The sequence below is a fragment of the Microchirus variegatus genome, assembly GCF_963457635.1.
Source record: "Microchirus variegatus genome assembly, chromosome: 14".
NCBI lineage: Eukaryota > Metazoa > Chordata > Actinopteri > Pleuronectiformes > Soleidae > Microchirus > Microchirus variegatus.
Window position 1 is genome coordinate 13,987,559 of NC_139815.1, and position 17,352 is coordinate 14,004,910.

At 38.9% G+C, this 17,352-nt stretch overlaps 1 protein-coding gene across 5 annotated transcripts in view; it reads right to left on the reverse strand.

Annotated features, from left to right (window-relative positions):
* shf (Src homology 2 domain containing F) overlaps nt 1–1,676 on the reverse strand; it is a gene marked incomplete at its 3' end in the record, with an annotated part of 102,635 nt that extends 100,959 nt beyond the window's left edge. For 4 of the 5 annotated variants that reach the window (XM_083900731.1, XM_083900728.1, XM_083900730.1 and 1 more), the window contains exon 1: nt 987–1,676. In XM_083900731.1, coding sequence (XP_083756857.1) covers nt 987–1,424 — 438 coding nt within the window. In that variant the 5' untranslated portion in view covers nt 1,425–1,676. The remainder of the gene's footprint in view (nt 1–986) is intronic. The other variant, XM_083900729.1, reaches the window with a different exon arrangement.
* Nucleotides 1,677–17,352: the final 15,676 nt, after the last annotated feature.

The following is a 17,352-nucleotide window of genomic DNA, read 5'->3' on the forward strand; positions in this document are numbered from 1 at the left end:
AAATATATGTTGATTTTGGTTATTGTTCTCATAAGTAAATATAATAAAATAATACAAAAATGCAAAGAAATAATTTTTCCTTTGATTTTTTTCTTGGTGTGTACCTTGAATGGTTGATGACATAGGCCAAACTGATCTGGCACCAGCCGGCAAAAGCCTTTCTCCCATCAAACTGCTTAACATCCAACTATTTTTAGCAGTAGAATGCATCCATTTGCGTTTTAAGGCCAAGTCCAACCTGTTACGTTTCCCTATGCTAGCACAACAGCTAGCATAGGCAGCAATAGCTGCAATCGTACTTCCTCCTTTCCTTTGCGCAGTCTTTACGTAAAACAAAAAGTTTCAAAGATGATGTTCGGCTTCACTTGAATTGTCTGAACTCAACAAAAATGACATTGGGTCGTCATAATAAAAAAGAAATGAAGCACTGCAGCTTTAAACACCCATAGTTGTATTTTCATTAAATTTGTCACATTCAAGTCCTTGACCTCAGTGACATTTTTCCTTCAAGGAGAAAGTGACTGGGAAAAGACAGAGGACACAATATTTGGATTGCACTCTAAACTTGAGGAAAGCTAAATGGAACTCAGCCATCATTAATTTGATCATGTACACCTGTCAAACCTCTGTGCCATGGAGACAAGCTAAAACAAGCTAAACAAGCTAAAGAGAAACAAGTGTGTTTCTGTGATTCAGTAAGAGATGTTGCAAATGGTCAATTGCTAACTTGTCAGACTATTAAAATACTTTACTGTTTTCGGACATGATCATTTGAATGTTAAAGTCTACATTATTGCATTATAATAAAGAGTGGTTTGTATTTTTTTTAATGGCGTCTCATGTGCTAATGCTGCATACAATAGAGAATATGTGAACTATTGAACTAAAATCTGTTTAAAAGTCGTTCAGTATTATTTTTTGTTTCAAGTTCATTAAAAAAAAGTTGTTGAGTTCAACTAAAAAACTTGTCCGAGTCCTATACGCACCTTGTCCTTGTTATCGTGGTCCGGAGCAGGTGAGGTGGGAGACTTGACGCTGCCCACGGCCACCGCCTGGGTGACGGTGACCGGGCCGCCCGGAGCCGGGCTGCTCTTCTCGATGGTTTCCACCTTGATGAGCCGGTGCTTCGGCGACACATACTTGATATCCGGCGAGCCCACCACGGTGTTCAAGTTCTGCCCGAACGAAATATTTCCACCGGGAGTGTACGGGTCCTCGAAGTCCAGCTCTTTCTGAAGTTTGTAGGCAGCGAGTATGTCCGGCTGAACGGGGCTCGGGAAGGCGGCCGCGGAGCTGCTTGTTTGCTGGAAGCCAGGCGCACCGGGCACACCGGTGTGACAATGTCTGTAGTCCGGTTTCGGAGGCGCCGGAGGAGGTGCTTTGGTAGTTTTGAATCCGAGGTGCTCCTTGAACCACTTGGCCATGCTGCCAGTGCATCGCTCACAAGTCAGTGAATGTAGTTTTAGTTCCAGCGGAGCTTCGAGCGTGTTCCGGTCACAGTGAGTGGGATCCTCGGGTCACCCGCGGCCAGACGACCGGGCTTGGGAGCGCGTGTCGCCACTCTGGTGCGGCTGTGGAGCGTGAGTGAGCCGGGAGGAGAAATGGAGAGAGACCACAGGCACTTTTCTGATCTGCCCAGCCGCAACTCTGTCACTCTCTCTCTTTCTCTCGCACACATACACTCAAACACACGCGTGGACACAGTCTCTCTCTCTCTCTCTCTCTCTCTCTCTCGCTCTTTCGTTCCTTCTCTCCCACACACGCTCACACACTCTGTGGCCGTTCTGACTGACTGCTCCGCGCTGTTCTCCACGTCAGGTTTTGCCAGACGACGCAACTACATGGGAGCGATTGTGCAAGAGGAACAACCGAACACACGCCCCCCCGACAAACAAACCTGCGCTCTCCACCTGAGAACTCTCACTGCCCCCTACCGGTCATCTGAAACTACGCTCACTCTTCAGTCACTAGTGTGACTGTATAGACCAGGGGTTTGCAACCTGCGGTTCTGGTGCCACATGTGGCTCTTCAGTCGCTCTGCAGTGGCTCCTAGTAGTTTTGAAAAAAGTGTATTTTTTTTAGAGATCAATGCAATAAATTGGGTTGTAAGTGTTTTGATATGTTGACTAAGGCACAGATCTCAAACTGGCGGCCCCCCAATCGATTACATGCGGCCCCCGACTTAAAGGTGCATTATGTAATAAATCTAAAGCAACTGGCCATAAAATCCTCCGAATATTGGACAGAGACTCAGGAATAATGTTCATATAACAAATTGAACTCACCAACAACAACAGTACAGACAAAATATTCGCATTAAAAAATATATTTTGGCATGTGACACCACCTACCGCCGTCTACCAATCATTGCAGTCAAGTAGAGTCTCAGCTGCCGAGAAACCACGGGTTGCCAGTTATGTCAGAAAACTAAACCTAAAAGACCTCGGTATTTTGAATTTGAATGTAGTAACCGTTTTTGGCCACATTCTTACATATGGCACCTTTAATATCATGTTATAATGAAAACGTGGCCCACGACCAGGGCCGGCCCAAGGCATAAGCAAACTAAGCCGCTGCTTAGGGCACCATGACCTCTAGAGGGTCCCCAAGAGCAATTAACTAAAAAAAATAAAAAGTTTGGATTGCAGTAGTTTATTTAGAATTTACCCCCCCCCCATTTTTACCAAAGCCTTTTACATAGTTCTCAGATGTGATTTATTTATAAACCTTTTTTATTACCTTGTTGGTGCCTCTGTTGATTTACATTATTATTAAAGTATTTGTTTGATATGCATTTGTTTATTTTATGTTGTGTTTTTTACATATAAAAGTCAAATCTTTGTATTACAGGAGTGTATTTTGAATATGTCATAATGTGTACAGCCATTCCCGACACTTAAATAATGAAATAATGTGTACATGAAGAAGTACACGTTTGGAGCCCCGTCCCTCTGGTTTTTTCAAACATGAAATACATGCAATCCAAATATTGCTTCATTTATATCAAAGTGAGTTGATTTTAATTCCATTAATTTGTCCGCAAACCTAGTTCTACATAATTCAGTGTTTTATTGTGTTCTCCACTTTATAAGAATCTGGGTATAAACGGCAAACGTCAACAGTTTTCTTTCTGTAGTTCCTAAATTTCATAAATGCAACAAAGTATCCATCTTTTATATCTAAAAGATCGATAGTTTATCTGGATAAAATCCTGTATTATCTTCATTTTATGGGTCAAATAGGTTTTATGGCTCCACATTAATTCTATATGGGTGGAGAGGGGACAAAAAGGGCTCTTTTTAGTTTGAAAGGTCGCAAACCCCTTGTATAGGTCGATCTTAGCATGGCACCAACAGTCCCTGCTTTTGCTGTTTTTCATGTTCTTTTGTGTAATGTGATGTTATATTTATGTGCAAACTGTTTGGAATTCAATAGGATGACAGAGGCAATTGCAATACTTGGTCATCAGCTATTCTGTACAGTGTACCTAGTACCTAATAAAGTGGCTGGCTAGTAACACAGCACAACGATGTCTATGTTTATTGTCCTCTATGGTCTCTTATACATAACATTTTGTATAAATTATTTTACTGCAATTGTGGGGGAAAAATGGAGCCAAGCTGGGGGAGTTGATGATGCACCTGGACTCATAATTTCATAATGCAAGCTCTAGCTCATCCTAAAATATGTGTGCCATTATAACCTGGATATGTTTTAAAACATACTTTTAAAATCACACGTTTTGAATATGTTAATGAATGGAAGAAATGGTACCACAAAAATAACAGTAAACAAAGCAGACATTTGAGGTTCCACGATAAATGTATTATTTCACCATTGCATCGCTTTGGTTTTTAGTTCCAGAAACATCAGGGCAAGCAAAAAAATAAAAAAATAAAGGTGAGGATTTGCTCTGCTGGGAGTAATTTGGAGGTGAGATGATGATGATGATGATAATGTCCTCTGACCATGGTTCTGTCTGTCTTTTTTTCAGATCTAATGCTAAATCCACTTCATGTGAACCAGTGCAAGAGGTTAGGCTCATTTAAATATCCATGGTTAATGTTGCATTTAATTAGCTTGCCGGTAATAGGGATCCATGAAAAAAGTAGGCTAAATGTTAATAAAATAAAAATGAAACCCCTCTCCTTATCTGAACTACATTATATTTCTAAACATTTACACACAAAAAAAGGTAATAGATCCAAATCCTCGAACGACTTCAGGTCCTCATCTTCCCCACCAACAGGACCCGATGTTAAAATGTCCTCTGCTCATTCTCAGTGTCCTCGTGTCCAGATGGCCACTGCAGACTGTTTTAATTGCAAATTGCATTGCAAATGACCAGTGGAGAGAGATGCTGGAGCCTGTAGTAACAATGGACACTGTTGTAGTTAAGACCAACACACAAATCCACCAGTAGAATTGTACAAAAACAACAAATGCAGATTAACACTTCTGTCCAAGTAGTTTTTTTTTTGTTTTTTTTTAAATCTTTTTAACACACACGGTCACGGCTTCACATGTTAAACACTAATTGCAGTCGGTGGGCAGATGAAACATAATCCCATTTCCCCTTTTCCAGAGACAACCGACAACAGTCTGCATTAACAGGAGTCATGTTCTGCAGCACAGGGTGTTTTTTATGAAGCAATATTTCTTTTTAATAACACCACACACACATGCACGTGTGGCGCGCGCGCACGCACACACACACAGCCTGGAGCAAGTCACAGTGAACAGATCAGAGTTTAACCCTGACAGCCCACTGGGAGAGACAACTCCATGCTCTCAAGATCAAAACAGGATCTACAATCTCTGCCCTGAAATCCTGCCATTGCAGCACTTTGGCCAAGCACAGAGACATTTTAACCAGTGTTATTTCCTTACACTTTAAAGGAATAATTTCATCCCACAGCCAGGAAGTTAATCTGTTTAACTTTTGTATTATACATAAAAGATTTAAAACAAAAGGTGAAGTAAAAGGGTGCAGATGGTCCTTTGTTTATTGCAGTATTTTTGGTATTTTTCCCAGTCCTGCAACAACCTCAGTCTCTCAGGCAGAGAAGGGCAAAGAGAACCCAGCTCACACATGGTAAATTGTAGGTTTATATTGTGGGTGTAACTTAAGTGCTGGATTTATCTGTGATATAAATATTGCCAGAACTGCAGGGTAATAGCCTGTCTAATATTAAAAGATCTGTGGCAGGAGCAGGTGTGTGTTATTTAAGTTACAGTGTCCGACTCGCATTAGTGACATGATTGCGTTCACCGGTTTTCTTCCGCTATGCCATCGCTGGCTCTTTTTAAAAAATGCAAATCCTGTAATCCACTACCTCATAGTCATGGGATGAAAATCGTCTTCTTTCTTTAAGACCTGGCAAGTCTGCTTCTTTTGCCAGGGAGGATTTAGGAAGACATTTATCAGAATTGTAGTCTATTAGCATTGTCAATACTTCTCATCAGGCAGAGGAAACTAAAAATATTGCAGAACTGGCTTTGAACCAAGAACTTAATTTACAGCATATATACAGCATATGCCATATTGGGATATACGTATACTATATATATATATATATATACGTATATTATACGTATATATATATATTATATATATTATATTAACAGAAGCTGGCAGTGCCCACTTCAGTTTGCTGTAGTTAAATGTTATTCTGTTCTAGATATTGTACACAGTTCAAGTGTTTGAAAGGCTGTGTAATATAATGGTGTTTTCCTCCTTTCCTTAAAGCTGCATAACTTTAGGGGATTTTTGTCGCTGATGTTATTACGTTGATGTCAGTCTTCGTGAAAAGAAACGATGTAACATTATTTGTGCGCCGCGTCCTTCATCTGAAAAGCTGCTCTGTCAAACAGTATACTGTAGTTTCTGTGTGTTTACAGTGGCAGGTGCAGGTGGGTGAGTGTCAACCAATCATCTCATGAAACACTATTTTTTTGTAGAAGAATTAACCTCTGTAATTTTCTCCTTTTTTGTCACACTTCATCCTGTTCGCTGCAGCTGACTTTACTCGCGCGACGGTGTTGTTGCCTCCCTCTGTCTTGACATTGAACATCAAACTGTGTGCAGTGCAGGGATATCACTGGGTAACACATGATTTCACTCATTTCACAGTAGTTTGAGTCAGTTTGAATCATACCTATATTTATCAGAATAAAGCAACACCATATATTTCGGAGCATTTGTTGATACTGTAATGCCTTCTTTTCGAGTGAATTGTGCAGTGTGTCACAGCTCCGGTTTAAGAAATGACGTCATGACATGTCATGAGAATAAAAGTTCACCTTTGCTTTAAGCCCAGTTACAGTAGGACAGGGGGCGTGGCTGCAGGGAGAGTCAGTGCGTTGGAGAAGGCAAACAGATAATGAAGGCATTCATGAATCAACTGTGACAGTGAAAGCCTCTGAATTTTAAAATACTTCACTATCCACTATCCACGTGTGCTAGTGTTGCATTACTACTGCACAAGAGTGCCTGATGAATCTTTCAAGAGCTTTCTTATGTTTAAGTTCCTCTTGACAAGCAACAGTAACTGTGTCAATTTACACTGGTGGAAACGAGGCCCCGTATGTAAAGAAATGCTGAGCAAACAGCTGAAGCACTTTGTACAAAGACATACATTTATGTTTACATGGACACTTACGGGAGTCCTAAGAGGCTCCAGGAACCATATCAATGATGTTTAGATCCATTTGAACTCAACAGTTATATGGTGTTTTTTCCACCGCCTCGACTCGCCAAAATAACCACGGCACGGTTATTTTGCTTTTCCAGTAGCGATAGTACCTGGTACTTTTTTTAGTACCTGCTCTGGCAAAGTTCCAAACGATATTAAGCGACAGCACTTCTGATCGTCATACATGACAGACGGAGTCTGGTCATGGAGGAAGTACTGAACAAATATTTTTAATTAATTGAATCTAATGATTCAGTTACACTGAAAACAACTGCTTTACAAGTCACTCATTTGTGTGTGTCGCGTGTAAAAAGTCACAGCAGTTTCATGCAGCGATGACTCCGCCCACGTTGAGTAGGTACGATTTTGGAAAAACCAACCTAAACCGTGCTGTGCCGAGGCGAGGCGAGCTGGGACCATAGGTGGAAAAGGGGCTTTAGTCTAACCTGAAATAATACAAAAAACCTCCAACTTAACACAGACAAACCCAACCAGGTAAATGAATTGATAAATGTTCAGATTTAATCTTTTGTGGAAGAAATATTTCCATAATAAACACGGTTTGGTCTCTATCTACACTCTTAGAAATAAGGGTTCCAAAAGTGTCCTTCTACAAGGGCTGAGGTTCTACCTGGAACCATTTGCCTCTGAAAAACCCTTTCCCTGAAGAAAGGGTTTTTCAAGGATTCTTGGTAACACTAATGGTTCCAGTAAGAATCATTTTGATCCAGAGAACCCTTTAAAACTCATTTCCTGAATAAAGGGTTTTAAAAGGGTTCTTGGTGAAACCCTCTAAAAGGGCCTTTGTAAAAAGGTTCTACCTGGAGCCAAAAAGGGTTCTCCTATGAGGACAAGCCGAAGAACCTAAATCCCAAAATTAAAACATGTTTTCACCTAAAAATGTAGTAATTTACATTATGGGGTCCCCATAAGGAAGACAAGTCCCCATAATGTGACTGTCTAGGTCCCCACAACATAAGGAATACCAGGTACACACACACCTAATCACAGAAATGCAGTGTGCCTGTATGACCTCTCCACCTTAGTTTATTTTAATATAATATTTTTAATACAATCTGATTCAGCTGCTGTAAATCTTCCAAATGTGGTTTCAAATGTGTGCTTTTTCTCACAGATTAATTATTTATCCCAAATATTTATCCTCTGTCTGGTAAACATACCGAACAGCTGCACTCCAGTGGTCTCCATGGAAACATGATTAAGCAGATTCAAGGAGATGCAGATGCCGGACGCTTCAAATCAAACGTACGAAAGATTTGTTGCATCGCATCAGGTGTGTTTTTTTTTTGTTTTTTTTTCTTTCTCCACCCGGAGTCACTCAAGGGTTTGATTTCTGATTTCAGTGTGCTGCAGACTGATGGAAGTGGAACATCTTTGATGGTGTAAATTCCCCATCTGTCAACGACTGTTTCACCGAGGTCCTTAGCAGGGAAATCAATATGTAATTGCTCAAGGAGACAGCAGAGGTTGTGCCCAGACGCTCCCTCTGTGAATGTACAATCAGTTTGAGTAGGAGGTGAGACGGCTGCTCATAGAGAGCAAAGTGTGTCGAAGAAAACCTTTAAAGGATTAACGGAGAATAATCCCACGTCAATATAGCAGCAGAATTCAACTTAATGTCAGGAAAAATTAAAGACTTTCCTTCCTCGTAATTTTCTATTAATCATGATTATTCTCTCTTATAGTATAGTATACACAGTATAGTATTGTTACTCACTTTACTTCAATTGAGTGGGTTTTTTGTGTACTTGTAATTTTACTTTTAATTAAGTATGTTTTTTTTTGGAAGTATTGGCCTGAATTTAAATATAAGTCAATTAAGGTCAACAGAAACTTTGGGTGAGAAAGTTATAGCACCTGTGACCTTTGACCCATGTTGACGGATACATTATGTGTTTACATATTTTATTTAAATTAATTAATTAATTAATTAATTAATTAATTAACAATTAAAAACTGTCTATGTTTTCTGTCTTCACAAGTTCGAAATAATAGCTTCATTCGATCATTACTTATTATACTGAATGTTTCATGTCTTTTACACTCAGAGGGGTTATGTGAGGTGTGTGGGTTTTCTGTAGATTTGCATTTGTAAAATAAATAATAAAAAAAAAAAAAAAAGAGATTTGTGTCCCCTTGTCCTTTTTGCATGACACAAGAAAGAACTCCAACCTTGTTAAAAAAAGAAAAGAAAAAAACCCCCAAAAAAGTAACTTAAAAAGTAGTACATTTCAAAAAAAGCTACCTTTTTACTTTAACTTGAGTACAATTTTAGCCCTGTACTTTTACTTGTACTTAAGTAAATTATCAAAACAGTGGTACTTTTACTTACTGGCGAGCTGTCCAGGATGTACCCCGCCTATCGCCCTATGTCAGCTGAGATAGCCACAGCACCTCCGCGCTGTCAGTCTAGAAGGCCAATATCAACTTTTAAAACCCACTACATGACTACAGAAGACATTGCATAGACTTAAATTAATTTCACATACTGCGCAATCCTAACCTTAACATAACACTAACTTTAAAAACACATCTGCACTTTAAAATGTAGTAACTTAGGAAGACAAGTCCCCATAATGTGACTGTGTAAACAGATTTGGGTCCCCACAACATAAGGAATACCGTGCACAGCTGTGGCTTAATGGTTAGGGCTTCGAGCTCGAGACCGGAAGGTAGCCGGTTCAATCCCCGACCAGTCCGCAGCTGAAGTGCTGTTGAGCAAGGCACCTAACCCCCTCACTGCTCCCCGAGCGCTGCTCACTGGCATGGCAGCTCACTGCGCTGGGTTACATGTTCTACACCTCACTGTGTGCTGTGTGTGTTCACTAACTCACTGCAGAATTGAATTTCCCCTTGCGGGATTTAAAGGGTTCTTAATCTTAATCTTAATCTTAAAAAAAAAATAATAATCACACACACACACACACGTCCAGTCCAAGATGTATGACGACTTAAAAACCTGCCGTTAAGTTGTCGCCGCTTCTCAGTCTACACCATCAAATCACAGTTTAAGTGGATATTTAAAGATTTAATTGATTTAAGTGTTTACTTTAATCTACTCGTCACTCCGTTTCATTCAAAAACGTATGTGTGCGACATCTTTGGACACAAAGCATTCAAGTACATTGTCTGGGCAAATAGAAAAATTGATCTCAAACTGAAATACATCCATGGTATTAACACAATAGAGGTGAGAGCACTCAGTTGTGTTACCCTGTGGGTTTCCATCTCTTCTGTTTGAGTTGTGTGTGTATGGATCAATTCTCCTCATGTCCTCACGTCTCTCATTGCTCTTTGAGCTTCTCGTCCAGAAACGGTTTGACTGTCATTTTTGTTCAATAAAACCTTTACCACTGCACAAAACAGGTGGCTTAGCTTTGTAGGAGGACAAGAACAGATTCCTAACCTGATTTATATGTATGATCCTCCCTGTTTGCTCGGATGCAGGTGAGCATAGATATGAGCTAAATGGACATTCACTATTTTATTTTAGTTTATTGCAGATGACAGTGGCGACAGTGGAAACAGGTGCACTATATTTTGCAGTGTAGTGAAGCCTGACCTCTGCGCAGGTGTCACTGATCCTGGGTAGTTAATGCTCCATCCTATGAATTAAATGAATTCAACACAGTTTGTTCAGCACTGGAAGAGTTATATAGAAGATGCTTTACTCGGGTATTACGACTGAGATTTTAGCAGTAACTTACATCTAAAGATATAAAATGTAGCATTTCTTCATTATGCTATGTTAAACATAATCACACTAATGTTAACTATGTTGTTTCGAGCATGTAATCCATAAAAATATATATATATTTATATGCAAGGTAAGGGATGTTTTCATTTACAAATTTACACATTTACCATGTCCATGTTTACATTTACAAAGTGAGAATCAAGGTTATCATAGTTAATGAAAACAATTTTCTTTTTTTTCTCTATAGGCAATTTTGAAAGGTTGTATTGAGACAGCATTTTTCATTCCTTCATAATAAAAAAAATAATAATCTGTTTACAATGTGGGACATAAGGCTATGCAAGTTAAACACAACATTTGTTCTGTAGTTAATTGGGTTAAATTGGTTCATCTAAGTGAATCAATAGTATTTTATTGGGTTTATTTTTATATTTATTTTAAATTTTGCTCATGCTTTTTTTCTCACATTTTCCTCACATTGAGCACAATGGAGAACAATGTGATGTGTCTGATGAGGGTTATTTATTAATGTTGTTATGTTTATGTGTGTCTTTGTGTGTCACGAAAACTAATCAAAATTAAAACAGCATTTACAAAAATAAATAAAAACTAGCAAACCCGATATATAACCAAATTAAAATCTATTATAACTGCCATTTAAAGACAAAAACAAGTAGCACAAATATTTTGTTCCTCATCAAGGTTTGCAATGTTTAATTAGTTGTGACTTTTTGTCCTTAAAATGAAAGGGGAACAGAGATTTTTGCACTCAAAAAGAGTGTTCACAATGTGATCTAACATGAGACTGATTGATTTAGTTATTGGTATTGATCCTTTCGAGATTAGCACTGATACTCAACTACAACTAGAGTTACTCATATTGATTCTTTGGGTATTGATTACTCCCACCTCAACACACTAAGCAGCTTTGCAGCGGCTTTGAACTCTCATTTTATATGCAAACAGTATTTCTTGAAAGATCAGTTTGCCCTCATGTCCTTAAAAAAACATGTTTTAAAGTTTGAAATGTAAATATACCGTGATTGACTTAATGAGTCATTATCCACTGGTTGTCTGGACATATAACCCTGAAACTGTGTTAGATGTGTAACCTTAGATTACTGGGATTATGATGTTGTTGGAGGATATGTCAGTCAGATTCACAGCACAGATCAGGGCTGAGATGAGATTGCTCGTCTTTTTTTTTTTTTTTCCATGGTTCTCCTTAAAGCTCGTTCCTCACACTCCTGACACAAGCCATGAAACGCAACTCTTGCAAAGTAAACAGTATCTTCAGACTCCGCTCGGTGATGGAACAAATCTAATCTCAGGTGTGTGATGTTGGTCGAGTGTGCGTCAGCTTTTTCCAGCTGCAAATTCTTTCTTTCCCTTGTGGCTTTTCCAGCTCAGGGCAGTCCTCTGAATCTGAAAAAAAGTCTTGTCTCACTAGACGTTTGTGTGTTTTTTGCAGATCTAACAGCATGTAATAGTGAGACTTGCAGCCTTGTCAATTATTTATCTTTTTAATTTTTTCTGCCGGCCTTAGTTATTCTTCGCTCTCTCTCGCTTTTCTGTGAAGGGGTTTTAAAATCTTCTGGCAGAGAAGAGAAGCACCCTAGATGAGAAATTAACTTTTGAATCAACCTGGCTAAGTGCGTCACCCCAGATTGATGGAATCAGCACTGTGCAAAAATATCCAATTGAAGAAGAAAAATGAGGCATATATTTGTATTTAGCATTTAGAGTATTTGGCATATGTCCTGAGTGATTTATGGCCTTGATCTGGGGCAGAAAGAGAGAGAATAAAATTGTAGTTTTTATGGGGTTGTTTAACCCTTTAAGGTACGCACCAAGAAAAAAGCAAAGGAAAAATTATTTATTTGCATTTTTTACTATTTTATTTTAACGGTCAAACGGTTGAGATGTCCATTCATAATAAACCTGGTTTGCATAATTCATAAAGTACAACATTCAGGACAAGTGACATTAATTTAGTGTTAGTGAGTTCAACTTGATGCATTTTTCAATGCGATATAGTGACTTAAAGTGTGGTCGACCAAATGGTTGAGTAGTACCTTAAAGCACGTGTCAAACTCAAGGCCCGGGGGCCAGATGTGGCCCGCCACATCATTTTATGTGGCCTGCGAGTGATTAATTGGTCTTAAAAATCTGTGTTAAAATAGATATATGCTGCTTTATTATTATATTACAAATAGAATATTTGTAACTTGAATAAGTAATACATACAGAAAGTTAATAAGCAATATATTACGGAGTAGTTACCTTTAGTTTACATTATATTTGGTTACATTTATTCTGTATGACAGTTGCATCTGGCCCATTGAGGGTAACCATTATGCTGATGTGGCCCTCAGTGAAAATGAGTTTGACACCCTTGCCTTAAAGGGTTAAAACAATATTTTACAGCCTTTGCATTTTAGTTTTTTGCAGTTTTTTTTCAGTTGTACTCTTTAAGACGGATCTTTCTTTAAATGTGAATTATGTAATAAATATAAAGCAACTGGCCATAAAATCCTCCTAATATGTCACAGAGACTCGGGAATAATGTTCATATAACAAACTTAACTCACCAACAACAACAGTACAGACAAAATATTTGCATTAAAAAAAAACATCTTTTGCAGACTGCCAATCATGTTTATGTTTTGAAATCATGTTTTGGCATGTGGCGCCACCTACCGCCGTCTACCAATCATTGCAGTCAGTAGAGTCTCAGCTGCCGAGCAACGACTGGTTGCCAGTTACATCAGAAAACGAAGCCTAAAAGACCTCGGTATTTTGAATTTGAATGTAGTAACCCATTTTTGGCCACATTCTTACATATGGTGCCTTTAACTGGTGTTCGTTATCATAGTTAACATATTGTGTTTGACTGTGATGGATCAGAGCAGCGCGGTCCAAACGACTGCCTCCTCACTCAGTGGGGCATGGTCAGCGGCTTCTGATAAATGAAAACGTAATTGTCCCTGCACAATACCCTGCTGGTATGCAACAGCACATTTGGACAGCATGTCTGTGTTTGTGTCCACACAGTCTCTATATGAGTCTCCAAATCCTTCCAAGTAATTACAAAACTCCAGCATTGCAAGTAATTTTTTTTTTTTAAGTGGAAGATTTTCTTCCACTGATAATAATTATCTACAAATCTACTCCCACCAACCTCTTTCCTCCAGTTTCTCGCAGGAACAAAATGATTATTGTGTTGGTCACGCTTCACTTGAATACGATTTCATTATTCCAAACCGCAATTACCAAAGTGAGAATTGCCAACAGTTAAACTCATATTGATTGCCTTGCTTGAGGCATCCTTGTGCTATTTTTTTTTTTTTCATTTAATTTTGATTTCCAGAGTGTCCTCCTCTGACAAAGAAAAAAAAAAAAAAAAAGCGGCTTCAACTGTGCAGGTTAACTGTGCCTTGTGTATGATAAGGGGAATATTGCAGTTTTAAAAGCAGATCTCATAGCAACCTATTAGCGCAGTTCCACAGTAGAACGAATTGTCTGGATCTGGATGTAAATGGAGAGCAGATTTAGCTTGTTTTTAGAGCTGCAAGGCTGATTATTTGTATATAGCACTATTCATACACAGGAGCAACTCAAAGTGTTTTACAGAGGAATACATTAAAAGATAAATTACACAATAAAAGCAAGACATTAAAATTACATTAAAGAGCCACTTCACCCCCAAAAAACTGCTTTTTTAAACTAATTTCCAGAGATAAATGATCGTGGATCTGAGAGGCACGTCTCGTTCCCACGACAACAGAGGGAAAAAAAATGAATAAAACTGACAAAAAGCTGACGTCAAAGTGACGGCCTTCAAAGAAAATACACCGCTCTTCATTGTGTCTCTGTCAATTATAACTAGTTTAAAGAGTAAAAGATCTTTAAAAAATTTAATAAAATTGAACCCGACTGCAATAACATGTGAATTAAGCAAACAGAGCAGCATCGTAATTGTTCTCGTAATTTGACCAAGTGGGAAAAAAAGTGCGATGAACCAACCCTTTAATCATAATTATATCATAATCATAATCAGACATTACAATTACAAGAGATAAAAGTGTGATTCGCCAATACAAGTTATAAATCCATTCTCGTCTTTCAAAATGCACTAAAATGATTATTTGACCGTTTAAGCGAAAGCTCCAGTAAAACAATAACGTTTTCAGGCCTGATTTGAATGCGCTGACTGTCTGAGCAGACCTCGGGTATTTAGGCCGTTTATCCCACAGGTGAGGAGCAGAATAACTGAACGCTGCTTCACTTTGTGTTCGGTGCTTCTGCTTCTGGGGAAAACGCACAGTAAACCTGTCCCTGGTGATCTTATAGAGCTGTGGATGCTTCACAGCGTTGTAAAGAGTTGTGAGGTGGTTTTTTTTGTTGTCGTTGTTGTCGAGTGTTTGTTGTTGAATTACCATGTGCTGCAGTTTTGAGTGTCTGTAGAAGATGAGAAATGTTCCTCCGTGGCTTCCTCGATTATCACCGTCATGCTAATGTGAATGTGTCGTAACCAGATCGGCGACGAGTGTGCTCTTAAATCTGTCTTGAACATCTCTTTATTCTAATGAATGCCTGTTTCCGTCCCTTTCCTCCTCCGAGTGTTAAAGTCTTACAGCGTTAAACAGAGTATTCAGCTGAAAATCTGCAGTAATACAACGTGCTCCTCCCCTGCTCTCCGTGCACATGGGTGCGGGCTGCCAGGAAGCGGCTGGAAATAAAGAACATTGATGGGCCCGCTCGATAAGTAATTGCCAGAGTGATACTCAGATTGATGTGCTTTGTTGCAGGGCGGGATGATTAAGAACTAAAATCGGAAACATGTTCCAAATAAAAACGAGCGGCTGATTGCGCCGGTGTTGCACTTCATCACATCTACTTGAAGTGTGTGTCGTCATAAATATTGTTTAAAAATCCTCACCGTGTAATTCTGTTTTATGGAAAAAGACCAAAAAAAAACTCACTTCTACTACATTGTGATGTTTTGAAATTTGGGATGATACGGTTTTAACCCTTTAACACCGAAGCCTTGTCTGGACTTTTTTTTTTAACCATGAAAGAGCCAGAAAATATCATGTTAGTAAATTATTTTGCCCATTTTTCCACAATAACTTTCAATATCTGGTCGTTATTTACAATTAATTGCATGTTAAAGCTCCCATAGAGTGGTCCTATCGCAAATATATGCGAGTTATGAAGGTCTACTTACATACATTAACTTGATTTTAAGGTTAAAAACCTCCTAATTGCTGGAAACGAGTCGATATACATTTTTCCATCACTGAGCCCCAGATTACAATAAAACACAGCGTTCTCAGCAATCGCTAAACTGTTTGTTTCGAACCTTCAGGGCTTCATAAACAAGGTAATGTCGCAGATACACACCAAAAAACAACAAAAAAAAAATAGAAAAAACACTGTAGTTGTTTGAACACCAGATTTCAAATATTCAATTTGAAATTTGAACAGTAACAAACATTTTTAAGATAAAAAGAGTCTTTGTCTCAATGTCCAAAAACACAAGCCCTTTTTTTTTCCCCTTTCACCCCAACCGGTCCAGGCAGATGGCTGCACATCTTTGAGTCTGGTTCTTTCAGAGAATTCTTTCATTCCAATGATGTTGTCTATGTACAGTGCCTTGAGATAATGTTGTGATTCGGCACTATACAAATAAAACTGAATTGAATACATACGTTTTTGGTGACAAAGTCACTGATTCGCTGTCTTGAAATTACCATAATAACCACACGTTAGCTTTGAAGTGCAACTTCAGTTTTCAGAAACAGGATTTTTTTCCCAATAGCACAAACTAATTGTGGTAAAGTGTCGTACACTTGGTATTAAAGGGTTAAAGATACATTTATTTTCCTCATTTATACATTTTTTATAGTCAGTATTTGTGATAGATTGATCTCTGGCTTGTATTTAAATGCCGTGGTCGGCTTCTTCTCTTGAATCTTTAGCGTATCAATAACAGCTTCTCTAGTAATTGCATATCGACTGAATAAATTCAATGCGGCTGAAAGTGCGGCTGAACTTTTTTTTTGTTTTTTTTGGGCCAATTCCAATTGAAGTCTAAATCCCCACCAGTGGAATTCAATTTCATTTTTCCTTAGCTGTGTACACAAACATTTATTTCCCGACCCAGGTGCACAATAACTATAACGAAGCGCCTTTGGAGTTTGTCGAGCAGTCGGAGACATGGACAGTTTACATGAGAAAACATTGCCTGAGTTGTGAAGAAGCGCAGCTGCTGTGAGATTTCACATGCCACTAAATATGAGCATCCAGCATTCCCGAGTACCTTTATAACACCTTCCCAGACAAATTAGACACAGCTCGGTAGCACTCAATGGGCTTCACCCCGGGGAAATTACCACAAGACAATGGGCTTCTCATCTTCATTTTATGTTCCGAGGTGGGGAAACAGATACAAACAGCATGAGGGGAGGGGGAAAATAAGAGTCTCAAGACTCGCCTTCAAAAACCTGGAGAGACTGGCAGTATTCGACAATCACAGGACTGTGAGTGATAAGTAATTTTCTCGCTGTTTTGTCAGTGCACACGAGCGGATCCCAGAGACTCCATCGAAGTGGCGTTTTTAGAGGGGATGATTACATCCTGAGGATGATGGATGTGTGATAGGTAATGTGGGAGACATGAGGATGTCCAGGCTGAATGGCTGATGACTTGCCAGTGGCAGCCTCATTACACACATAGCATGGGTTTAAGTCTTTATCCTGTGGCATGAACAGCAGACAGGTGATCTCAATAGCCCCCCCCGCTCAATTAATCAGGAGGATTCACATCCCTTCTTTTTAGATAGAGGTTTTGCCGGAGGCCTCAGGAATATGATTATATGAATAAGGAGCAAGGATATTGTAGTTAACGGAAACTAATGAAATAACTTAACGCGAT